The sequence below is a fragment of the Myotis lucifugus genome, unplaced genomic scaffold, assembly GCF_000147115.1.
Source record: "Myotis lucifugus unplaced genomic scaffold, Myoluc2.0 scaffold_60, whole genome shotgun sequence".
NCBI lineage: Eukaryota > Metazoa > Chordata > Mammalia > Chiroptera > Vespertilionidae > Myotis > Myotis lucifugus.
Window position 1 is genome coordinate 6,211,646 of NW_005871108.1, and position 26,488 is coordinate 6,238,133.

Sequence of the window (26,488 nt, forward strand, 5' to 3'; positions counted from 1 at the left end):
TCTATCTCCTCTTCCCACAGGGTAAGCTCCTAGAGAACAAGGGCCATATCTTATACACCTTTGTCTATCCCAGTGCACTAAGAATGAAATTTTGTGAAGTCTGTGAACTGGTTTTTAAGGTCTACAGTCAAAACCAAACATGCTATGTCTTCAGAAAAGTAACTACACTACCCACCATTACGTAGTGCAAAGATCATGATATTTGAGAATTCTAATTGAAGATGTTGGATTAAAATACAGCTTTACTTCTTCAATAAAAATTAAAAAAATTATTTTTCAGTCATAAACTCATAAGAACAAAGATAAGAAAATGAAAACAGCAATAACATTTTGAAAGTGGAAAAGCAGAAGGAAAACTAATCACTCATTTAGCAGACTCGATTAAGACTGCAAAGTGGCACAAAACCATAAAAATCCTAGAAGAAAATACAGGCAGTAAAATCGTAGACATCTCACATAAGCAGAATTTTCACTGATACATCTCCTAGGCAAGAGAAACATAGAAAAAAAAATGGGACTACATCAAACTAAAAAGCTTCTGCACAGCAAAAGAAACCATCATTAAAATGAAAAGGGAGGGAGAACCAAGATGGCGGTGTAGGTAAACACCTGTACTTACTGCCTCCCACAACCACATCAAAATTACAACTAAAATACAGAACAACCGTCACTCAGAACTGCCGGAAATCTGTCTGAATGGAAGTCCTACAACTAGAGAAGAAAAGAAGAAAGTGCATTGCCCTAGCTGGTTTGCTCAGTGGATAGAGCATCTGCCTGTGGACTGAAGGGTCCCGGGTTCGATTCTGGTCAAGGGCACATGCCTGGGTTGCGGGCTCGATCTCCAGTAGGGGGTGTGCAGGAGGTAGCCAATCAATGATTCTCTCTCATCACTGATGTTTCTATCTCTCTTGCCTTCTCCTTTCCTCTCTGAAATCAATAAAAATATAAATATTAAAAAAAAAAGGAGAGGTGGAGGTATGGAACAGGCTGGTCTGACACCACATGTGGCATTTCTTTAATCAGGAGGGTTATCTCCAAGGCCTCCCATGAAAAGCAGGGGGTCCCAGCCCCACACCAGACCCCAAGCCCAGGATTCCAGAGCTGGCAAGAGAAGTCCCCATAAACTTTGGGCTGTAAATTATGGTTTAGTGACATGGAGGTTGTTGAGTGACATGGAGGCTGCTGGATTCCCAGGTGTTCCTCTTAAAGGGTTGGCACACAAACTTACACTGTCCAGCTTCCTCTGAGTTCCAGTGCTGGGTGGTGGCTTTGGGGGAATCGAGGGACATATGGGGAGGAACTGGACTGTCTGGCATCTGGGCAGGAACTCAGGGAGGTAGCTTTCTCCCAGAAAGGGGTGCTCACAGGGTCACTGTTCCTGTGCTGGGACTTCCCTGCCACAGAGCTGCCATCAGAGTAGCCCACACTGTTCTCTGCTCTGGTGATTCCCTGACACCTGGCCACATTCAATTTGCAGCCCCACCCAAGCTGTTTGCAGCTGCTTTTCCATATGAATGGCTGTCCTGGCTCAGACTTCAGACTTTGGTAAAAATCTCTTAAACAAGCAGCAACTGGAGTCCGCATGCCCCAAACCTATCAATAAAAGACCGAAGACCCACAGTAGCACCAGCCTGCCTTGCTTCACAGCTGGGCCTCACCTGAGCACTTCCTACCCCAATACAAATAGCAGCAACCTGCAGATCTTTCTGTAGCTCCTGCCAGGTGGCCCTAGGCAGTGGCTGACTTTGCACCTTTCAGGAGGCCTGAACCAGTGCACCTGGTGGACAGCTTCAGGCCATAGCAGATTACAATTCTATACATCTACAAGTGACACACGCAAGGGGAAGACTTAGTGAGCACCAAAGCCCCACTGAAGCAAGTCCTGCTCCATTGGAATGTTTCCTGCATAGCATCTCTTCCATTGTAGATGCAGCTGGTCCTCACAGCCAATTGGCCTGGAGGCCAATTCCTCCCAGTGATGCCAATAGCAACCAAGGCTCAACTATAACAAAACTATGCACACAGCCCATACAGGGGCGTACCTATAGTGCCCAGCTCAGGTGACTGTGGAGGCTGAGCAACTGGGTCCTACAGGACACCTATTTCACAAGACTACCCTACCAATTTCGGGAGAATTAACAGCTCTACCTAATACATATAAATAAACACAGGGAAGCAGTCAAAATGCGGAGACAAATATGTTACAAATGAAATGGAAGTAAGCAAGCTACTGGATACAGAATTCAAAACAATTCTTTTATAAGGTTACTCAAGGATCTTAATGAGAGCTTCAAGGGATTTAGTGAGACTTTCAAGGAACTAAGTGAGAATGTCAAAGACATATAAAAAAGAACAGTCAGAAATTAAGCATACATCAATTGAAATAAAGAATAATTTACATGTCTTAGCTGGTTTGGCTCAGTGGATAGAGCACTGGCCTGCAGACTGAAGGGTCCCAAGTTTGATTCCAGTCAAGGGCACATGCCCAGGTTGTGGGCTCGACCCCCAGTAGGGGGTGTGCAGGAGGTAGCCAATCAATGATTCTCTCTCATCATTGATGTTTCTATCTCTCTCTCCCTCTCTGAAATCAATAAAAATATACTTATAAAAAAGAAAAAAAAGAATAATTTACAGGGATTCAATAGTAAAGTAGAAGATTCCAAGAATCAAATCAATGATCTGGAATATGCAAAAGCAAAACACCCAATCAGAAGGGGGGAAAAAAATAATCCAAAAATTTAGACAGTGTAAGGAGTCTATGGGACAACATCACGTGTACCAACACTCACATTATGGGGGTACCAGAAGGAGAAGAGAGCATGATATTGAAAACCTATCTGAAGAAAAAAATGACAGAAAACTTCCCCTATTTAGTGAAAGAAATAGACTTACATGTCCAGGAAGCACAGAGAGCCCCAAACAAGAATAACCCAAAGAGGCCCAGACCAAAACACATTATAATTAAAACTAGAGGCCTGGTACATGAAATTCATGCACTCGGGGTAAGGGGGATCCCCTCAGCCCAGCCTGTGCCCTCTCGCAGTTTGGGAGCCCTCGGGGGATGTCCAACTGATGGCTTAGGCCTGTGGGGAACAGGCCTAAACCGTCAGTTGGACATCCTTAGTGCTGCTGTGGAGGCAGGAGAGGCTCCCGCTACTGCCGCTGCGCTTGCCAGCTGTGAGTCCAGCTTCTGGCTGAGCAGTGCTCCCATGTGGGAAGGCACTGACCACTAGGGGGCAGCTCCTGCATTGAGCGTCTGCCCCCTGGTGGTCAGTGCACATCATAACGACCGGTCATTCTGCAGTCAATTTGCATATTAGCATTTTATTATATAGGAGGCCAAAAATTAAAGACAAAAAGAGAATCTTAAAAGCCCAGGTTGTGGGCTCAATCCCCAGTATGGGGTGGACATCAATGATTCTCTCTCATCATTGATGTTTCTATCTCTCTCTCCCTCTCCCTTCCTCTCTGAAATCAATAAAAATATATATATTTTTAAAAATGGACAAAGGACTGGAATAAACACTTCTCAAAAGAGGACATACAGATGGCCAAGAGACATACGAAAAAAGGCTCAATGTCACTAATCATCAACAAAATGCAAATTAAAACTAAAATGAGGTATCACCTCACACCTGCCAGAATGGCTACCATCAATAAATCAACAAACAAGTGCTGGTGAGGATGTGGAGAAAAGGGAACCCTAGTACACTGCTGGTGGGACTGCAGACTGGTACAGCCACTGTGCAACACAGTATGGAGCTTCCTCAAAAAATTAAAAATGGAACTGCATTTTGACCCAGCAATCCCACTTCTGGGAATATATCCTAAGAATCCCAAAACACCAATTCAAAAGAATATACTGGTATGCACCCGTGTGGGGCGCGGCTACAGTGTTTTGGACAGGTTCAAGCCTTGGACTAATGGACTAATAAGAGGGCACAGTCCTCTCATGGCCACATGCAAGTCCCAGCTTGGAGGGCAGAGCCTTCCCGGCACAATTATAGCCAACAGCTATAGTTGTAAGCTTGAACCTATGGTCCGAACACGTGGCCCCACGTGCCTGAGAGCAGGTGCATATAGTTGAGTAGGATTGAAACCCACGAGAATGCTGTAAACATCTTGTTCACGTCCCTCCTTTGCCTCGTGGCATCTACTATAAAATAAAGACAGGGCTTGTGGGCGTTGGCGCTGTCCATCAGAGGGGCAGCGTCCCACCGAGACCCAGCTTTCATTCTCTTGTCTGTCTTTTCTAAGCCTTTCATCACCCCCACTCAGGGTCACTGAACCAAGCTGAGCTGGCATGGCACATAAGGCGCCCTGGGGCTGAGTATGCCATGGCCGTGCTGGCTCGCCTCACCCCTGTGTTCATAGCAGCATTATTTACAATAGCTAAGATTTGGAAACAGCTCAAGAGCCCATCAGCAGATGAGTGGATTAAAAAGCTGTGATACATTTACACAATGGAATATGACATGGCTATAAAAAAGGAGCTGCCCTAACCAGTTTGATTCAGTGGATTGAGCGTCAGCCTGCAGACTGAAGGGTCCCAGGTTTGATTCTGGTCAAGGGCATGTACCTTGGTTTCAGGCACATCCCCAGTAGGGAGTATGCAGGAGGAGCTGATTGATGTTTTTCTCTCATCAATGTTTCTAACTCTCTACCTCTCTCCCTCTCCCTTCCTCTCTGTAAAAATCTATAAAATATATATATATATATATATATATATATATATATATATATATATATTTTTTTTTTTTTTATTTTTTTTTTAAAGAAGGAGCTCATACCCTTTACAACAGCATGGATGAACCTGGAAATTATTATACTAAGTGAAATAAGCTAGTCAAAGAAAGACAAATACCAAATGATCTCACTTATATGTAGAATCTAATGGACAAAATCAACTGATTAACAAAATAGAAACAGAGGCATGGATACATGGAACAGTCTGATTAAATAAATAAATTACATAATTAAAATACATGAAGCAAAGGCAAACAGAAATGAAGAAGAAACAGAGAATTCATCAGTAATAATAGTTGGCAACTTTAATATACCACTTTTAATTATGGATAAAATATGAGGCAGAAGAACACAAGAAAATAGAAGAATTAAACAACACTATAAATCACCAGACCTAACAGACATCTATAGGATCTTTTACTTAATAGCAGCAGAATGAATATATATTCTTTTCATGTGTACATGTAACATTCTTTAGGACAGACCATATGTTAGGACATAAAATAAGCCTTAATAAATTTGAAAAGCAATGAAACATTAAATATATCCTCTGACTATAATAGAGTAAAATGAGAAAAGATCTTAAATACATAACTGGACTTCCACCTTCAGAAACTATAGAAAAAAGAGGAAACTTAAAGCAAGCAAAAGAAAGAAAAGAATAAGATTAGAGTAGAAATAAATAAAATAGAGAATAGAAAAAGAATGGAGAAAAGTATGTGAAACCAAAAGTTGGTCAGCTAAGACTGACCAGCAAAAACAGAGATAAGACTCAAATCACTAAAAACAGGAATGAAAGAGACATTATTGTCAGCTTTACAGAAATAAAAATAATTATTAAGGGACTATTATGAATAATTACATGTCAACAAATTAGATAACCTAGATGAAATGAACAAATTCCTAGAAAGATATAAACCACCCATCTAAAGAAGAAATAAAAAAATGTGACTTGATCTATAACAAGAGATTAAATTAGTAACATAAAAACTTTCCATTAAGAAAGCTTTGGTCCAGATGGCTTCAATGTGAATTCTACCAAACATTTAAAGAAGAATCCACAGTAATCCTTCCCAAGTTCTTACAAAAAGTAAGAGAACACTTTTCAGTTCATTCTATATGGGCAAGTACTACCTTAATACCAGACAAAGGCATCATAGGAAAATTACAGATGGATATTCTTTCTGAATACAGATATACACACACAAAAAATACTAGCAAACCAAATGTAACAACATAAAAAGGATTACATTATACACTATGAACAAACAGCATTTATCCAAAGAATTCAAGGTTAGTTCAACATACCAAAAAAAATAAATAAATGTAATATTGAAGCATCTATCTTATATAAAAACTGCTGTTTGAAATTTTAACCCTGCTATTTTGGCTTCTGTAAATACTTGCTTGCTTAAATAATAAGGAAAATAAGACTACTCCCCATTTCAGAGAGGCCATTAAACCTTCCCCAGACGAAGTTATCAGTGCTGGCGCTAGGCCAAGCCTTTGGTTGAGGTCTCAAAGCCCCAGCACATAGGGGCTCTTTAAGAACTTGCAAAGGGGACCAAAAAATCCCATATTTGGGAGACAAAGAGGGTGAAAAGGTATAAGTAGAGGAAACTTCCTGTGTGACTTCGCCCAGAATTGTAGAGACATTTTTCTCTGGGCCCGTGCGTAATAATAATAATCCTATCTAATAATAGAGAAACATGGTAATTAACCATAACTTCGCTACCCTTCCCATTGGCTAATCAGCGAGATATGCAAATTAATCGCCAGCCAAGATAGCGGCTAATTTGCATATGTCGGCGCCAAGCGATGGAGCAAAGCCCATTGGCCCTGGGTAGGAGCAGCCCTCCGTGCCGCTGCCGCCGGGATCTGCCCCTGGGAGCCGAGCGGGGCAGCGGGAGCGGAGAGCGAAGCCTGCTGCGAGGGTCCCTACCGGCGAAGAGCAAAGGCCTGGGTTCCTGCCACCGGAGGAAAACTGGTGCCAGCAGCCAGGGGAAGGGGCCCCCGACTGCAAGAAGGCACAAGTTGGGCTTAGGCGGCCGCTTCCCTGCCCCTGCACTCGGCTTCTGCGGTGATCAATCGGTGACCGCAGAAGCCCGGTTCGGCGGCCGGGAAGCGGCCACCGCCAGTGTCCCCGGCTGGCGCTTCCCTGACCCGCACCCGGCTTCTGAGATGGGTGACGCCTATGTTTGCATGACACATAACTGACTACCCTCCCTGGAAGCACAGAAGAAGAAGAAGCCCCCAGAAGAAGCCGCCCACCTTTGGTCCAGGCGCCAGCGCCTGCGGCTTGCTGCAGCCCAGGAGACGGACAAGCTACCCGCCCAAGGTCCCAGGCTGCAGCCACCCGGAGAAGCTGCCAGCCCTGTGGTCCAGGGTGCCAGCGCCTGTGGCCAGGGAAACAGGTTCCCTCTTCTCCGACTGCAGTCATTATTTCAATATTCCCCTTCTGAATTTCTCTCCTGTGCTGCAACCCAACTCCACTTTTCTTCGGAAGGATACAGAACAGAGAGAGCAGTATTAAAAGCTTACATTTTTAAGCCAGTAAGGTTGGTACTTAAACATATAAATGAAAAACTAGAGTCTTCCTTAAGGTAACAAAGGCTACAAAGGACAGGGACAGCGCATGACCTATTATATCCAGCAATCCATATGGGGACTGAAAACTTTGCAATGATGACAATTACTGAAGATATGAATCAACTAAAATAGTTGACAGGGACAATTCTTCCATCTTTGAAAATATCTACATCAAATCTGTTTAAATAGATTTTCATCTGCATAATATAACACATTCTGACAAGACCACCACCACCGCCACCAATGTGGTCAGTCAGTGTTATGCGGATAAATGTTTAATAACTGAGGGACACCCCCCCAACTAGTAGCACTGGGCTACTAGTAATAATAATAATAATAATAATAATAATAATAAATGTAACTCCATCTCTCTAAGCGTTGCTTGATCTTCTCCGGTCTTCTGTAACAATATACCATATTAAAAGAATAAAGCACAGAAGTCACACATATATCTCAATAGACACAAAAAAGCATTTGACAGAACCCAACACACTTTCATGATAAAAGGACTCAATAAACCAGGAACAGAAGAGAACTTCCTCTACCTAATACAGGACATCTATGAAAAGCTCACAGCTAACAACATACTTAATAATGAAAGACTGAATACTTCCCCTTAAGATCAGAAACAAGACAAAGATATCTACTCTCATCACTTCTATTCAACATTGTACCAGAGGTTCTAGTTACGGCCTAGAAAGTTCTGTTTAGGCAAGAAAAGAAATAAAAGGTATCCATACTGGAAAGGAAGATGTAAAACCAAGTCTATTTGCAGATGACATGTTTTTGTATATAGAAAATCCTAAGGAATTCATAAAAAGAGGTCAAGCTAATAAATTAGTTCAGCAAGGTTGAAGGATATAAGACCAATATACAAAAATTCATTGTATTTAGGTTTATTCGCTGGAAATAATTAAATACAAGGTCCTTGATCTGGTAGACTACAGGCTTGGGTAGTAGGTGATATACCAAGCTGAAAACAGGAGGGTTTAGTGAAAGTTTAAAGCCTGAATGTTGAGGCCTTGTCTTTTTCTGCATTTGGATGCAAAAATACTAATGTGTCAGGCGTGCAATCTCAAAGTTTATCTGAGGAATCTGATTAATCCTGCAGAAAAGATCTAAAGGTATCGACATCAAGTTGGAATTTGGGATTTTCTCGCTGTTTCTGGGCTATGCAGTTCTTTCTGGGCTATGCGGTTCTTTCTGGGCTACATTGTAGCAATTTGAGTTTTGAGCATCACCTTCTGCTTGAACTCTTTGGGGACAGAATCTAGGAGGAACTTCAGGCTGTGACTAGACTTCCAGTGGACGCACCAAAGAAGCTTAACCCACCCTTGACCCCAGAGTTTTCTCAGATGCCTGGTGAAGAAGATTCAGCTGGCACTCAAGCTGTCTCAGAAGTACTAGCAAAGAAACTTAGTAACTTATCTCTCAACCCTAGTACTAAATTCCCTTCCCTTCCACCAAAATGTTCACCCCAAAAGCAGGACAGAGAAAAAAACTTAAAGGGGTCTGGACTGGGGGCTGAGTCAAGTCATGCTCTACAAGAGAAGACGGGGAGTGAGGATCGTGGCAAGTGTTTGGAAAGAAAGGATGCAAAGGCTGATTAAAGTTATGACATACCACACCATGCGTCTGCTTAAAAAAACCCCAGAGGAGAGGGAACTTGAGATTCAATCAAGAAGCCAAAGAGCTATATGTAGCTGTAGTTATTGCCTATTACATGGAGATCCTTCTGATATTATCATTGAGAATTATGATTTAGCTATAAACTTTATTGTTTATTATTTGAGTTGTAACAAATTTTTGGATGTGCTATTTCAATTTTTAGTAGCAAATGTGTGTATAGGGCATCTTATTAAAATTTGAGGCATATCTGAGACAGTAAGAAAAACAAATAAATAAAGGTATTGACATTAGTGTTCCCCAAGGAAATGGCCCAGTCTGATCACCCACAGCGATAAGCCTCACCTGCAAACAGGCCGTTTAGTGATCCACCCTTACTAAATGTGGACAGCCAGCCAATGGGATCAGTAGCCATTTGGGAAAAGCACCTGTGACAGTTAATCAATTTCTGGTTTCTCAACCTCAGATCTCCAATTCTTCGTAATACAGAAGATAGGCTGCATAAACACTTTCCCTCTGCCAGTCCTTTTTAAAAAATTTAGCACAGAGGCCAGTAGCTTAAGGTGTCAGGAACCTTCACAGACCAGCTGTAGTTACACCCTCAGTCCACACTCTCCCCACCCAATTGCAGTTTCTGTATAGCAGCTCAGATCTTATTTTAGACAAATGTCTCCCCCATATGGTAAGTGGCTCTAGGTACCAGTTATGGCCCTCATACTCTGGCGAATTTCTTCACTAGTGGCTGGCTGTGTTTTCTGTGGAAACCATGCCTCCTTCAAAGAAGCATGACTTTCCAGCTTGGTGGTGGAGGCTCAACTAAGTCAGTTCCTTCAGTGTCCACGCTCCCTCAGCCTAGAAGTAGCAGCTACTTTTAGATCCTTTGGAGTCTTCTTTTACCCCTCTGAGAAATTAACCATCTTTTAGTAGTTAACAATATTTTATTTAAATTTTCTTTGCTCAAAGTATGTGCTTGCTGTCTCCTCACCAGACCTCATTAGAAAGAGCCCACAGGATGGAAAGTGTGACCTGAAGACTGCTGAGGTGTCACCAGGGAACTCTGACTTATGTACTAAATTAAAAACAAAAGGGCCAGACCCTGGAAAGGAAGTGCTTTCCTCCCATTGTCACCTTGCAGTGTCCCTCCCATGTCCTTTATTTAGAAATTTTAACACCATCAACTGGTAAAGAAGAAATGCTGGACAGAAAAAGAATGCAGTCATGGCTCAGCACTGAATAATATTTTCATAGGATGACAGTGTAAGTACTAGAAATTGATCTAATCCAAGTTATATTACATTGGGAGGATGGAATGGTGGAAATACAAATGTGTGTCACGGGGCCAAGTAAGTAGGAGAGAAAAATCATCTTCCATAATGGAATGCCAAAAGAAAATGCCTATAGCTAAAAACTCAACAAGTGGAAATATACGCATATTTAAAGAGGTAGGCAAAGGGAATTGAGTGCATATATCCAACAAGAGATGTATGAGATTGTTCATAGCAGCTTTTTATTCATTACTAACAACACACCCCAAACAAAACTAGACATAACCCAAATGTTCATAGGAACATTTGTGGTACTGAAACACAATGGACTGCTACACAGTAATAAAAAGAATTACTGATATTCAGAATGGCATGGATGAATCTCAAAGACAATATATTAAAGAAGGAGACAGATCCAGACTAGTGTACACTGTGATTCCATTCATATTACACATTGCGGACAGATCACGAGAATTCTTGTGTTTTCTGTTCTAAGGCTTGTGGCCAATCACGAGAATTCTTTAAAAAGATATTAGCTTGTAAGAACATGTAATAAATAACTTCAAAATGCAATGGGTATTTAATTTTAAAGTGTGCCTTTAACATTTATGTAAAAAATTTTTTGTACTCATTCAATAGAAACTTATCTGGCCACTGGGTAAAGCTAGCAATAAAACTACTGGTCCACAACTGCCTGTTAAATTCAAGAACAGGCAAACTAACCTTTAGAGCTAATAGGATAGTGAATAACTTGTTTGGGGAGGGGTATTAGTGAGTAGGAAAAGGTAATAGAGAACGTTTTGGGATGATGAAAATATTTTATATCTTGATTTGGTGGTGGTAACATAAGAGTATCCTATAGCCCTCGCCAGTTTGGCTCACAGGATAGAGCGTTGGCCTAGGGACTGAAGGGTCCCAGGTTTGTGCTGGTCAAGGGCACACACACACAAAAAAGAGTATCCTATATAATAAAAGTATAATATGTTAACTGTCCAGTTGTCTGGTCCTCTGTTCAAAGCATAATATGCTAATGATATGCTAAAGCTGCTCAACTGCTTGCTATGACGTGCACTGACCACCAGGGGCAGACAGTCGACCGGTCAATCAGTCACTATGACGTGCACTGACCACTAGGGGGCAGATGCTCTGATTGGTATGTTAGCTTGCTGCCAGGGATCGGGACTGAGCGTCGATCGATCCGGACTGAGTGAGATAGGCTGGACATGCCCTGGAGCACTCCCACAGTGGTCCCTCCTTGGCCCTGATTGTGCACCAGTGGGGTCCCTTGGCCTGGCCTGCGCCCTCTCTCAATCTGGGACCCCTTGGGGGATGTCGGAGAGCCAGTTTCGGCTTGATCCCGGAGGCCAGGCAGAGGGACTCCACTGGTGGGTGAATTTGTGCACTGGGCCTCTAGTATGTATATAAGTCAATGAGATGTACTTATGATTTTTTCCCTTTATGTAAATTATACTTCAACTAAAAAGAAAGCGATATGGAGGCAAAGCCCAAAACAGCCAAAAGAATCTAAGAAGCAGGAAATAGAATGGATGGCAGATCCTTTGTAATAAACTCTGTAGAACTTCTCTACTCTAAAAGATATGTAAATTTGTAACTTTGATAAAATATACTGTAAGTAACAGAAAGCCCAGCCGGTGTGGCACAGTGATTGAGTGTGAACCCATGCAGTCAGAGCACATGCCCAAGTTTCAGGCTTAATCTCCAGTACGGGGCATGCAGGAGGCAGTGATAGATTTTTCTATGTCTCTATTCCTCTTCCTTCCTCTCCCTCTAAAATCCATAAAAACATATATATTTTTTAAAAATGTATTTTATTGATTTTTTACAGAGAGGAAGGGAGAGGGATAGAGAGTCAGAAACATCGATGAGAGAGAAACATCGATCAGCTGCCTCCTGCACACTCCCTACTGGGGATGTGCCTGCAACCAAGGTACATGCCCTTGACCGGAATCGAACCTGGGACCCTTGAGTCCGCAGGCCAACGCTCTATCCACTGAGCCAAACCGGTCAGGGCATAAAAACATATTTTAAAAAATAAAGAAAAAGATTATTAACTTTGGAGTTAATCTGACCTGGATTCAAACCACTTCTATCTGGATAATAGTGGCAAGTTATGTTCCCTCTCTGGCCTTCAGTTTCTCCACCTTAAAATAAATCTAATAGAACTATGTGAAAAATAACTGAGTTTGTACCTTAAAGTACTTATCAAAGTGCTTTACACATAATGAGTACTCAGTAATGCTAGTTTTCTCCCCATCTACCATTTTCCTTCCAACACAGAGACTACAGTTGAGAGTACATTACTCTTATTTTTTCTCATCTCCCCATTCCAGATACCTCAGTTTTCCAACCTTATTGCTCTTTATTCCCTCACTCCTTCCTAGGTCACCTGTGATACTGGGATTTATAATAAGAAACATATTATTGGTCTACATTCTGTCCCTGGCACAGAGCTCCTAAGCCCTAGGAATTTCAGAAGTAAAAAGAGCAAGTAATGTGTATTGTTATGTTAATACAGTGACTAGGAAAGCCCCTAAGTAATTTCTGGATGGGGGCTGGTTGCCAGGGAAACCAATCTAGTGAACTTTTAGTCTCACCCCCTGACCTATGGGGAGAGAGGTGGGGACTAGAGATCGAGTTCCATAGATAATGACAAATGATTTAATCAATCACAACTGCAATGAAGCCTTCATAAAACCTTAAAAAGACAAGGTTCAAAGAGCTTCCAGGTTTGTGAACATGTGGAGGTTCTGAGAGAGTGGCGAGTTCTGAAGAAGGTATGGAATTTCCACTTACCATGCCCTATGCATTTCTTCCACCTGACTATACCTGAGTTATATATATCCTTTAAAAATAAACCAGTAACCAAGAAACTAAAATATTTCTCTGAGTTCTGTGAGCTGCCCTAACAAATTAATTGAACTCAAGGAGGGGTTGTTGGAACCTATGACCTATAGCTGGTCCATCAAAAGCATGGGGGACAACCTAGACTTGTGTCTGGTGTCTGCAATAGGGGTGAAGAGGGGCGGAAGTGCAGTCTTGCAGGACTGATCCCTTAACCTGTGAGATCTGACGATATCTCCAGGCAGATAGTGTCATAATTAAGTTGAATTGCTGGTGGTGTAGAAAAAACACACACTGTAATTGCTGTCAGAATTGTATTTTTCAATTCACTTCTCTCTCTGAAAAGAGAACCGGGACCCTTCTCTCTGTTATTCATGTAATTTCCTCTGGAGACTTCAGTTTCCTCACCAGTAAAACATGGGAATTGAACAAGACAACCTCTAAGGTTCTTTTAGCATTAACATTTCTAGGTTTCTTTTTTCTCTGAAATTTCTATTTCTGTGAAGCCTTTCCCAGACCTACTTATGGCTCTAAAGATGTTTGGTGAGGCACGTGATGTTGTCAAACATTTACAGATGGCATGCTGCTTACAGAGAACAAGTGTGTGGGAGGGTGAGAGGGCTGCCTTCACTCATCTCTCTCCAAATGCCAAGAGCCATGTGGCACTGAGTTACCTTTTTCTTAAAACTGGACTTTCCTGGGTCACATGCATCTCACACTGCACTGGAAATGTCACCACTAGGATCAGGTGAATTCTAAGCCACCCCTTCTTTCCTGAGATAAACCCCTTCTTCGCATGCAAGCCAATAAACATAGCTCTCCTGCCTGGGATAGGCACTTACCTGCCCAAAGTGATGAGCCAAAATAATGTCCACAACATTGGTTGTCAAGCCCGAGATCTAAAAAGAAAAATCTGTGTCAAAGGTGTAAGTATATGAACAAATTTATCAAGCTGTCCACTTAAAATCAGTGCAATGTACTGTATATATATTATTCTCTAACAAATAAAACCACAACTCAGTGTCACATATTTTCTTTAAAATATGTGTGTTTTTTTTATTTTTAGAGAGAGAAAGAGGGAGAGGGAGAGAGAGAGATAGAAACATCAATGATGAGAATATTGGGGATTGAACCCGGAATCCGGGCGTGTGCCCTGACTGGGAATCAAACCAGCAATCTCTTGGTTCCTGGGTTGACGCTCAACTACTGAGCCACACCAGCCGGGCTCACATATTTTTCATGAGATGGTGCTTTCAATACACATGAAAACAAGAAACAAGTCAGGAAAAAATGAAGTGTCTTCCAGAGTAATAATATAATCTTATTTGAAGTTAGCAGCTGGAAGAAATGGGGCCATAACTTCTTGGAAAATTTAAGACCAAGAAGTCACAGCTATTAGTTACTTCATTCCTACCTGTACTTTTGTATTTACACTGGATTTATGGATAATAAAAATCGACTTACAACCACTCTCAAGCCATCCAAGAGACAGAAACAAATTTCTTTCTTTCAGTTTTTGTTTGTCTTCATTTCAGGGAGTGAGAGGAAACTGCTATGTTTACTGAATGTTCTTGCATTTTCAACATTTTTCTCCTAATTTTTTCCACTTCAAAACGATACTTATCCCTTTTATCTGTCTGGTTGTTGTTGAGATTGTTTATATTTGTAAGGTCATTAGCATATCCTGTAGCTTCCTATCTCTAAGAGATATTAGATAGAATTCTATCTAGATAGCAAATACCTTCATTTTTCAGATAGCTAACATGACAATGCACACATCTTTAGCACAGGTTAAACTATTTGGGTTCATTGAAGAGAGTGACTCATTCATTAATTTCACTCATTAAAAGAGTGAAAATGTGCTCTAGCCGATTTGGCTCAGTGGATAGAGCATCAGCCTGAAAGGTCCCGGGTTCAATTCCAGTCATGGGCATGTACCTCGGTTGCAGGTTCCCTGGCCCTGGTCAGGAGGCAACCAATCGATGTGTCTCTCTCACATTGATGTTTCTCTCTGTCTCTCCCTCTCCCTTCCACTTTCTCTAAAAAATCATTGGAAAAATATCCTTGGGTGAGGATTAACAACAATAATGAGTGAAAATGTAAACTACAGATTGGGAGAAGAGATTTACATGCACCCAGCAAAGGATTCATATGTAGAATATGCAAGAAACTCTCATAGATCAATAGGAAAAAGATCAGCAACCCAATTTAATAAAAAAAAGAGTAGAAGATTTGAATAGTCACATCATAAAATTATATTCAAATGGCCAGTAAATTTTTAAAAAGGTGTTTGACATCATGGGCCCTTAGGGAAATACAAATTAAAACCCAGCTTTGCCCTGGCCACATGGTTCAGTTGGTTGGAGTGTCGTCCTGTACACCAAAAAGGTTGCGGGTTGGATTCCTGGTCAAGGCACATACCCAGGTTACGTGTTCGATCTTGGGTTGAGGTGCGTATGAGGGGCAACCCATCAATGTTTCTCTCTCACATGGATGTGTGTCTCTCTCTTTCAAATCAATAAGCATATTCTCAGGTTAGGATTAAAAAAGACAAAACCACCCCCCTCCCAAAAAAACAAGTTTTATTTACCCATAAGCACAGCTTAAAATTTAATAGATGCTACAATTAAAAACTGTTTAATAATGAAAGCTATTTTGCTTTTGGATATCATATAAAAACAAATTAATATTACAAATAAAACTGCCCATCTTTTATAAAAATTAAAAGGACTATCCTCAATATGCCAAGATTTCGGGTTCAAACCCTGTTCAGGGCACACACAGGAATCAACTAATGAATGCATAAATACGTACATGGAAAACCAAGTCAATATTTCTCTCTTTCTCTCTCTCTCTCTCTCTCTCTCTCTCTCTCTCTCTCTGAAATCAATCAATAAGTTAATTAATAAATAAACAAACTATCAAATGTTGGGGAGTATGTGGAATAATGAACTTTCATGCATTACTGATATGTAAATTGGCCAAATACTTTGGAACATTGGCAGTTATCTACTAAAACTAAACAGACAATTGCTCTATGACCCAGCAATTCCACTCCTAGATACAGATCCAAATGAAATGAATATGTATGTCCATGAAAGACAGATAAAAGAATGTGTACAGGAGCTTTATTCATAGTAACCACATAACAATTCACACAACAGACTTCTAAACAACAATTAAAAAGAACTGCTACACACAACATAAATGAGACCAACAATAATGAATTTAAAAAAGTAGATATAGCCCTAACCGGTTTGGCTCAGTGAATAGAGTGTCAGCCTGCGGACTCAAGGGTCCCGGGTTCGATTCCAGTCAAGGGCATGTACCTTGGTTGCGGGCACATCCCCAGTAGGGAGTGTGCAGGAGGCAGCTGATCGATGTTTCTAACTCTCTATCCCTCTACCTTCCTCTCTGTAAAAAAAATCAATAAAAATATATTTTAAAAAATAAAAATAAAAAAATAAAAAACTAGATACAAAGGAATACATTATTTTATTATTATTATATGAAGTCTAAAAATAGATAAAGCCTGCCTGGCTGGTGTGGTTCAGTGGTTGAGCATCAGGAGGCAACCACAGGTTCAAGCCTGTGAACCAGGGGGGGTCACAGTTCAATTCCTGGTCAAGGCACATGCCTTGGTTGCAGGCTCGATCCCCAGTAGGGGTTGTGCAGGAGACAGCTGATCAATGATTCTCTCTCATCATTGATGTTTCTATCTCTCTCCCTCTCCGTTCCTCTCTGATATCAATAAAAATATGTTTTAAAAAAAAGAATAGATAAAGACAATCTATGGTGATAGAAGTCAGAGTAACAGTTATTCTGGGAAAAGAGAGGAAGCATTAAGAACAGAGCTGGAATTATTCTGCATACTGATTGGGTGTGATTACAAATGTAAATATTTATCAAGTTGTGTATTTAAAACTTCTTGCCCTTAACTGTATATCCCTCAATGAAAAAATAAAAATAAAACAGGTAAGTCGTTTTGAGAAGGGACCAAGAGATAAGCCAACAGATACCATTTGGTGCTTACTTTGGAAGCTGCCCAGTCAATCCAGCCTTTAGCACAAGGGTCAACGTTAATGAGCACAAGGCCTTCCACAAGCTCTGGATAATTGAGCTGAAAAAGACGACAAAGACAATAGTATGAAAGTTCCACTCCCAGCATTCTTCCAAAAATAATGGAGCACGGTTAATTAATTTTTATTATGCCTTAATGCAGATTTGAAAGTAAGACGTCAGAGAGGTATAAGGGAGGCTATTCAGAAAAATAGCTCTTTAAATCTGACTTAGCACCTGGAAAACCAGTTTCTTAAATTGCTGTCAAATAATCTTGCCCTGCAAGGATCTATGGGAGAGACATAGATTTCTACATCAGAAGAAGGCACTCGGTATCTCTGCAGTTGATTAGCTCATGGTAGGTCTTCCCTGCTGGGGGAAGTGCCCTTGGAACTACTTGGCATAAGGGGCTGATGAGGCTTAAACTGGCTATTTCACATTCATATAAAGGGTGTCCCAAAATTCACGCAAGAAGTAATTTTGATAGAAAACACAGGTTTATAATTAAAAATTGTAAATTTTTTATTGATTCATAAAGTATACAGTATAGGGTTATGTATGGAATAGCATATCGGGTAAATGGCCTCCACGGCTTTGCTGGCACATACGCACTCTTTTGTTGAAATTTTCCATGACCAAAATGCGGCTGCTCAGGCAATAACAGTTAATGGTGCTCGCTATCGCGACATGATAATCCAGTTTTTTGTGCCTAAATTGCAAGATATGGATGTGGACGACATGTGGTTTCAACAAGACGGTGCCACATGCCATACAGCCTGAGAAACAATTCAATTACTGCACGAGTCATTTCCTGGTCGAGTAATTTCCTGTTTTGGTGATCAGAATTGGCCGCCCAGATCATGCGATTTAACGCCGTTGGACTTTTTTCTTTGGGGTTTTTTGAAGTCTAAGGTTTATGCCAACAAGGCCACGACCAAGCCCTGTATCAATGAAATTCAGCCACATTTATGCAAAACAGTCATGGAAAATTTCAACAAAAGAGTGCGTATGTGCCAGCAAAGCCGTGGAGGCCATTTACCCGATATGCTATTCCATATATAACCCTATACTGTATACTTTATGAATCAATAAAAAATTTACAATTTTTAATTATAAACCTGTGTTTTCTATCAAAATTACTTCTTGCGTGAATTTGGGGACACCCTATACCTTTATTCCCAATAGGGGCTTCTTAAGCTGTTTTTTTAAAACACATGAATAGATGATATACCATCCCCAGAAGATTGTCCTCTCACCTAGGAGGCATGTGAAAAAAGTTTCTTAAATAAAAATCAATAGGAACCTTTCTATGTACACTCAAAACTCTCTAGCTTACTTTCCCTCCTCTGATTACACTGATTATGCACACTATAGAAAATTTGATAAACAGAAAAATTATAAAAAGCAGGAAACAAAATTTGATATTATCTTACCACACAACATCAATCCCTGTCAATATTTTGGTATATTTCCTTCTAGTCCTTTCCTATGCATATGACAAATGTTATGTGAATCTGTATTTTAATTTTAACATTTTAGTATATGTGAATCACATAATCACATAATTATAAGCTCTTCTTATAAAATTTTAATGGCTATACAAAATTCTATCATAAGTGTCCCCTAAATATTACTTTTTGTTAATGATGTACTGCCCTCATTTGTGATCTTTCAGGTCTATAAACATGAAGCAAGGCTTTATACAAACTGTGTCGGGAGCTGACAAAATTTATTTAAAAACTGACATAAGATGAGCAATAGTACCTGATCACTTAACACAGCAGTAAGAGCTGTGATCCAGGCACTGTCTCAAGGGTATTGAGACTAATCCTCCACGTACTTACTGCAAATTTGCTGAGGATGTAAGCTCCAGCTCCAACTCCAATCCCAATGATGCTTTTCACACTGAATGAAACACAGAAATATTGATAGGGTTAACTCACTTGAAGGTAGCATGACAAATGGAAAAGAATACAACTGGGTTCAAATCCTGGCTCCGATGCTTATCAGATATAGAATTTGGTCAAATTTCTTTACTTTCTGAGCCTCAGTTCTCCATCTATAAAACAAAGATATGACCATTTACTTCTAAGTTGACTTTAAGGGTTAAATGAAATGACTAAAATCTGGGTGGGAGTCATCCTTGACAGTTCACTTTCCTGTCACCTCCATGTCTAACCCATCAAGTCCAACAGAATCTACCTTCAAAGTATTTCCATCTGTGTCTTCCCTCCCACCCCCCGCCAATATTCAGTATCAAGCCTGATTGTTGTAATAGTTTAACTAGTCTGCTTTTTCTTTCATTTCTTTCCAACCCATTTTCTCCACAGCTAGAGTAATCCTTTTTAAAAAAATGCAAACAGCATTTTTGATGCTCAATTTACATATCTAGAGAGGTCATTTAAAAAGACCAAATTAGATTATCACTCTCCTGGTTAAAAGCCTTCAGTATTTTTTCTTTTGAATAAAATCCCAAATTCTTACCTGATCTGTGAGACCTATGTAATTTGGATCTTGTCTATTTCTCAAATTTCACCACATGCCTTTTTCCCACTTGCTTACTTGGTCTAGGACTTTTGGACATAACAATCCTTCTGTCTGAACTCTTCTTGTCCTGGCTCTCTGTCTATCCTCTAAGTCCGAGGCTAGATGATACCTTCTTAGAGAGGCATTCCCCAACTAGCCTTATCTATGTAGATCCTGATATTATTCTCTATCACAACACCCCCAGTGACTTCTTCTACAGCTTTAGTTGTGATTATTTGTTTGCTTATTTTTTAATTATTTCCTCCACTAAGATGAAAGCGCCACAAGGGTAGTGCCTATGCTGTTTTGCTCATCATCATATTCCCTAGGTCAGTCACATAGTAGAAAGTCCTTAAAAACTGTATGAGAGGTTCTGGCCGGGTGGCTCAGTTGGTTGGAGCATCATTCTGCGCACCAAAAGGTTGCCGGTTTGATCCCTGGTCGGTACATACAGGAAGCAACTGATCTCTCACTCTCTCTCTCTCTCTCTCTCAAAAGAAATCAATAAAAACATACCCTTGTGTGAAAATTAAAAAGAACACACAAAGCAGTGTGAGAATGAACCTACCTTAAGTGAGTAAGAACAGGAGGAAGCATTTCAGCTAGCTCATCCATTGTGGGGTACTGGTACCTGAAATCCAGAAGGATAACTTCTAAATTAGAATGCACCCAAGTTTTCCAATTACAAGAACAGCTAGAAAAGTACAGGGTTCTTAGATAAAACCATTTCCTTTACCAAAGGCTCAAAGGAGGTGATGTGGAGTCTGGAAATGATTGTGGCATGCTATGTGATTCCCTATGTCTGCCATGCTAAACAGAAGGTTAGAGAACCTACATGTTTCTATATCCTCAAGAGCAGTCTCTTGGATCAGAGGAAGCCATTTTGGAAAAGAACAGGCAATATGGCTCTCTCTCAGGGTATTTCCAAATCTCTAACAATCACTTCAATTGGGGTTCAGGTTCAGTATACTTCCAACAGTAAGAATCAATTCAAGAAGTAGCTCTTGGTCTGCTGCTTATTTCTAGGCAGCTAAAAACAAAAGTACACAAAGCTTTACTGGGCCTAAGCATAGTCACAAATCGTGGACTCATTATGAATGCTGTTTGTTTCACTTAGGCATAGGACAAGGTTCCTTTATTGCCTTCAAATTTGGTTCATGGTGTGAACCAATGGATTCTAAAATGATCAAGCATGCCCAGGAATGGATTCAGACTAGGAATCTGAGAAAAGTAGCACCTAGAGATTACAGAATCAAGGATCCTCTGCTTGAAACACAAACCAGCGATTTCAACCAGTGTGCCACAAGAATTTTTAAAACATGTAATACCTGACTATTTAGTCAGGGGCACTGACCTCGTTTCCCTTTGATTGTCAAATAAAAAATTACAACAGCCAACACTATAATAGCCATCCATTGTGACTAAATCAAAATTATACCTATTTTGCCCTAGCCGGTTTGGCTCAGTAGACAGAGGATCGACCTGCGGACTAAAGGGTCCCAGGTTTGATTCCGGTCAAGGACACATGCTCAGGCTGTGGGCTCAATCCCCAGTGGGGAGTGTGCAGGAGGCAGCCAATCAATGATTCTCTCTCATCATTGATGTTTCTATCTCTCTCTCCCTCTTCCTACCTCTCTGAAATTAATAAAAATATTTTTTTAAAAAATCATACATATTTTTGGTAAGATCAGTAAAAATATATATTTTTTGGTGTGCTGCAGAATTTTAGTAATTAGTTTATATGTGCCATGAGATTAAAAAGGTTGAAAATAGCTGCTTTAAGTGATGAAGTGCTTTTTAGCCATTTATACACAAAGTAAAAAAAAGGAGTGGGATCCAAGTCTTACTGGATATGAACTGGTCATTGGCCAATTTGTGTTTGAGAAACAGAATAACTTAGACATAGTCAATAGCATGTATTCTGGAGCTAGACTGCCTGGGTTAAATCCCTGCTCTGCTTTTTATTTGTTATAGAATCTCGGCCAAGTTACTTACTATCTCTAGGCCTTAGTTTCCTCACTTGTAAAATGGGAGTAATAGTAAACCTAACCCAGAGTGTTGTAAAATGACTTAATAAGTGTGAAGTAAAGCAGTGTCAGGAATAACGTTTAAGTACTATATAAGTGTTAGCCATTATTTGTCTGCAATGGTCAATTTCACTGGCAAAGGCAGCTCTGGAGATGAGTAAAGGGAGGGGGAAAGAATTAGCTTTCCACAGCTTGTGCTTTCACCCCTCCTCCCAAGGTCTTCTCCATAATCATACTGTGCAGGAAAGAGTTAGAGAGACTCTGGCTCTGCCACACAAAGCAGGTTTAGGATGAGGCTGAGAGCTCCAAGTCCAGTAAAAATGCACCTCTACCTGATAGGGCAGATTCTCAGAATAAATGGCTATACAGATATTCGAATTCCTGTCACCAGACTGGGAGGTAGAGTGGGGAATACTCTTCGGAAGCTCAGAGGGATCTGAGTTCGAGCCTAGGTAGTTGGGGAGGAACACAAAATGACAGATTTTAAATAGATGGAAAGGAACAGATAAAAGACAGTGAGAAATGGCCGTTCCAGACACTTCTGCCTATCAATTACAGGAAGACAGGTTCCAATCTTGGAAAGCCATTCCTGGATATGGAAAAACATGCAGTTTTCTTCAACATATTATATTTAACAGTCCTCCCAGAGCAAGGAGAGGAAATATGAGAATAGTTGGTTGATAAGTATAACCTGTAGACTGTGCTAAATTCAGCTGGGAAGGGCCCTGTCCAGTGTGGCTCAGATGGTTGGGCTCTGTGCCATACACCAAAAGGATGCGGGTTTGATCCCCAGTTGGGGCACACGGGATGCAACTCATCAATGTTTCTCTCTCTCTCAAAAATCAACAAAAAATATATCCACATCCTCAAGTGAGGATTTAAAAATCCAGCTGGAATGCAGTCATTTGTTTTTCTGAGTGCATGTCTTCCAAAAGATCTTGCTCATGGCCTTACCCTGTTGGGAAAGAGGGTGCACCTTCCTGTTGGCCTGGGGCATCCACATGACAGACAGCAAAGTGCTGAGTGATCTCTTGCATATCTTCAAAGTTAAAGAACGCATTGAAGCAGGATTTATCTGCAAGAGTAAAAATGCTCATAAGTAACAGGCTTTCCATTTGTCCCCAACTTCCACTACTGGTCACAAAATTACATATCATCATCCCCTTTCACTGCCTTTTAATCACTGACCTACCAAAAGGTGTCTGAACAATCTGTCTGATTCAAGCTGCCCTAAAAGCTAAATACCAGATATCTCAATGACTTGAAAATAATTAATTCTCAATACTTCACAATGTTTACAAAGTGGAAACCAATCCTGGTGCTGCACAAGATAATCTTATAGCCATAATGCTGTCATTTTTCATGTGCCTTATTCTTCAATCTTACATAGAAACACTAATATAGTCCAAGAACTTGGCTAGAGTGAGTATCTAGGGCTTCTTACATTCATCATATGGGAGACTGTGAGCATTCATCTTAAAAAAGGTTGGGGTGAAGGGAGGGGCTACTGCTTCAATTGCCAACTTGTTAGTATAATGATTAAATCACTTCTCTATAAAAACTCTAGCTCTAGCCCTAACCGGTTTGGCTCAGTGGATAGAGCGTCAGCCTGCGGACTGAAGGGTCCCAGGTTCGATTCCGGTCAGGGCATGTACCTTGGTTGTGGGCACATTCCCAGTAGGGAGTGTGCAGGAGGCAGCTGATCGATGTTTCTCTCTCATCGATGTTTCTAACTCTCTATCCCTCTCCCTTCCTCTCTGTAAAAAATCAATAAAATATATTTTTTTAAAAAACAAAAACAGCCCTGACCGGTTTGGCTCAGTGGATAGAGTGTTGGCCTGCGGACCGAAGGGTCCCTGGTTCAATTCCAGTCAAGGGCATGTACCTTGGTTGCGGGCATATCCCCAGTGGGGGGTGTGCAGGAGGCAGCTGATCGATGTTCCTCTCATCGATGTTTCTAACTCTCTATCCCTCTCCCTTCCTCACTGTAAAAAATCAATAAAATGTATTTAAAAACAACAACAAAACAAAACAAAAAAAACTCTAGACTGTAGCCTCAAATGCAGACCACCTCTGAAAGCCAGAGAAATGAAAGAAAATATATAGAGAGACACTGTATGCCTGTGGCTGGGGCCAGAATCTTATACTACCATCTAGAAAAGTCCACTTAAAGTCACTGATGACAGGCCATAGCAAGAATACTTTCACCAATTCATTAAAGAGTTCACCACTAAGTTAAATTCAAATCCTAGACTTTCTAACTTGAAGTATGAAAAAAAACAAAAGAAGTATAGACCAAAAAAACCCAGGACTTCAGTTTTACTTTCTTAACCAGTTCATCATATAACCTTAGTTCTTTAGTAAATCTGACAGAGGTGAGATATAATTCCAGTATCCCCCAAGTGCATTCAATGGGGAACTTGAATCCTGCCATTAATGTGAAGAGGGAAGGTAGAGGCAGAGAAAAGAAAACTTATGTTCCAATACTAGGATCTCTTATGTATATATTTAATATACAAAGATTAAATATTATAATACAAAGGAAAGATATAAAATCAAATACATACGATTGAGGCCAATGTCATGATATGTCAGAATAACTGGTCTGTTTCCCTTCGGTAGGCCTCTTATAGTGACGTGGACCATACCATGAGGAGTTTCTATATCATGTTCCTGTAACAAGAGAATGTAAGATCTCAGCAAAGGCAGAATGGACTTCCCAGGTTGCTGAAGTTTCACCATATCTGATTCACTAGCTGGGGCAGGACACCAGAGAGATGCTATATTATACAGAATATTCCTACTTTCTAATTACTTTCAGATAAACATCAAATAAATAAATGAGAAAAATATATATCTTCTTATCCACAAAGCTTACTTCCTTAAGTAGGGGAAATCAGGGATCTGTTGATAATATATTTGAAACTGGCTATGGAAAGGTGGTCAACAAGTTGAGTAAGGAGCCAGTAAGACCCATGGTAAGCAAAACTAAGGACGCAGAAGATGTAAAGTTACTGGGTAAAAAGCCAGAGACTTCAGAACCTCTACTAGTAAATGTATGTTCAGCAACTGGTAAGCTCAGCAGACCTATGGGGTGTATGCCTAAATCTCTCCCCTTTCCTAGGAGCTGCCCTTCAGTGTCACCATGCATTACAGGAGTGGCTGTTGGCTGCCAGGTTTATAGACTGTAACCTTATGGCCACAACTAACTGGAGTCAGATGGGCATATGGTCCATGCTGGGTCAGCTTCCTTCCCTGAGAATTTGTAATTGGCACTAAGAGATTCCACCCTCGGCTTGGTTTTTCTCTAGAAAGAGATGTAAACTTGAGAGTTAATATCAGGCATTTTCACTGCTCTAATTCCTGGTTCTAGCTTAATTTCAGAGACATCCCTGGACTGTCTCTGTTTAAGCTAGTTTGAATGGGCATAGTCCCTGTACCCTAAAGGATCCTAACCAAAGCAATGAGTAAAGTTCAAGATTAGTCAGAGCAGAGCTGAGGAACTGAACAAAGCTGGAACAAAATGCAATCAGAGCTGCTAAGACCAGCACTAAGAGTGGTTGGGTGGGAAAAAAAGAGACTGTAGATAAGTTAACAAATTTACTCTAGTCTTCTTCAAAGTCTGTATCTTTCAAAAGTAAAAAATTATCATATTTAGCCTAGTGAAATTTTGCTGACAAAGTCATCCACACCTATCTCAGAAAGTCTTACAGTAGATAAGACAAGATTAACTCTGTCAATAAGAATCCCAACAAAGGCAAAGGGCTTCCAACTTAATTTCCTTTGTAATAATGAAGCTCATCAGAGTGTTGGTTTCTTCTCTGATGTAGGGCACAGAACAATCTTAGGCTAAGTGATGAGCAATGTATCTCACATCATAGGCCCAGGCTAGAGCAGATATTTTTATCAAATCAAACCATGAGTGACTCAATAGCCCTGCTATTCTCTACTATTACTACCTCCTATTCAAAGGATTGAAAAGGGGAAGAAATGAAAGAGAAAATCAGGTACTGTGCACTAACTGGCTATGAAATAAAATATAGGGTTTGAATGGAAGGAATCCTATCTAATAAAGAGGTAATATGCAAATTGACCATCACTCCAACACACAAGATGGCCGCCCCCATGTGCACACAAGATGGCTGGCAGGGAGGGCAGCTGGGGGTGACCAGGCCTGCAGGGGAGGGCAGTTGGGGGTGACCAGGCCTACAGGGGAGGGCAGTTGGGGGGGACCCAGGCCTACAGGGGAGGGCAGTTGGGGGTGACCAGGCCTGCAGGGGAGGGCAGTTAGGGGTGACCAGGCCAGCAGGGGAGGGCAGTTGGGGGCAATCGGGCCAGCAGGGGAGGGCAGTTGGGGGTGACCAGGCCGGCAGGGGAGGGCAGTTACGGGTGACCAGGCCAGCAGGGGAGGGCAGTTAGGGGTGACCAGGCCAGCAGGGGAGCAGTTAGGCATTGATCAGGCTGGCAGGGGAGTGGTTAGGGGGTGATCAGGCAGGCAGGCAGGCGGTTGGGAGCCAGCAGTCCTGGATTGTGAGAGGGATCCCAGATTGGAGAGGGTGCAGGCTGGGCTGAGGGACACACACCACCCCTGTGCATGAATTTCATGCACTGGGCCTCTAGTAAAAGATAAATTCCTGTTACTGTATAAGCATTTCTCTTGTAGTCATGTCAGACTTACTGAGGAACTCCCTTCACCACAATCAGGCTCATTCATTAAACAATAATTTATTGAACTCCTACTTCCAGAAGGACTGAGCTCTGGGGATAAAACAGTGAATGAGAGAGACA

General features: G+C 41.0%; 1 protein-coding gene across 2 annotated transcripts in view; it reads right to left on the reverse strand.

The window, feature by feature from the left end:
* NDRG3 (NDRG family member 3) overlaps positions 1-26,488 on the reverse strand; it is a 66,617-nt gene that overhangs the window by 17,435 nt on the left and 22,694 nt on the right. The window contains exons 4-9 of one of the 2 annotated variants that reach the window (XM_023754459.1): positions 24,268-24,373; positions 22,655-22,775; positions 20,242-20,304; positions 18,992-19,052; positions 17,122-17,208; positions 13,931-13,987 (exon numbers count right to left, since the gene is read on the reverse strand). In XM_023754459.1, coding sequence (XP_023610227.1) covers positions 13,931-13,987; positions 17,122-17,208; positions 18,992-19,052; positions 20,242-20,304; positions 22,655-22,775; positions 24,268-24,373 — 495 coding nt within the window. The remainder of the gene's footprint in view (positions 1-13,930; positions 13,988-17,121; positions 17,209-18,991; positions 19,053-20,241; positions 20,305-22,654; positions 22,776-24,267; positions 24,374-26,488) is intronic. The other variant, XM_023754460.1, reaches the window with a different exon arrangement.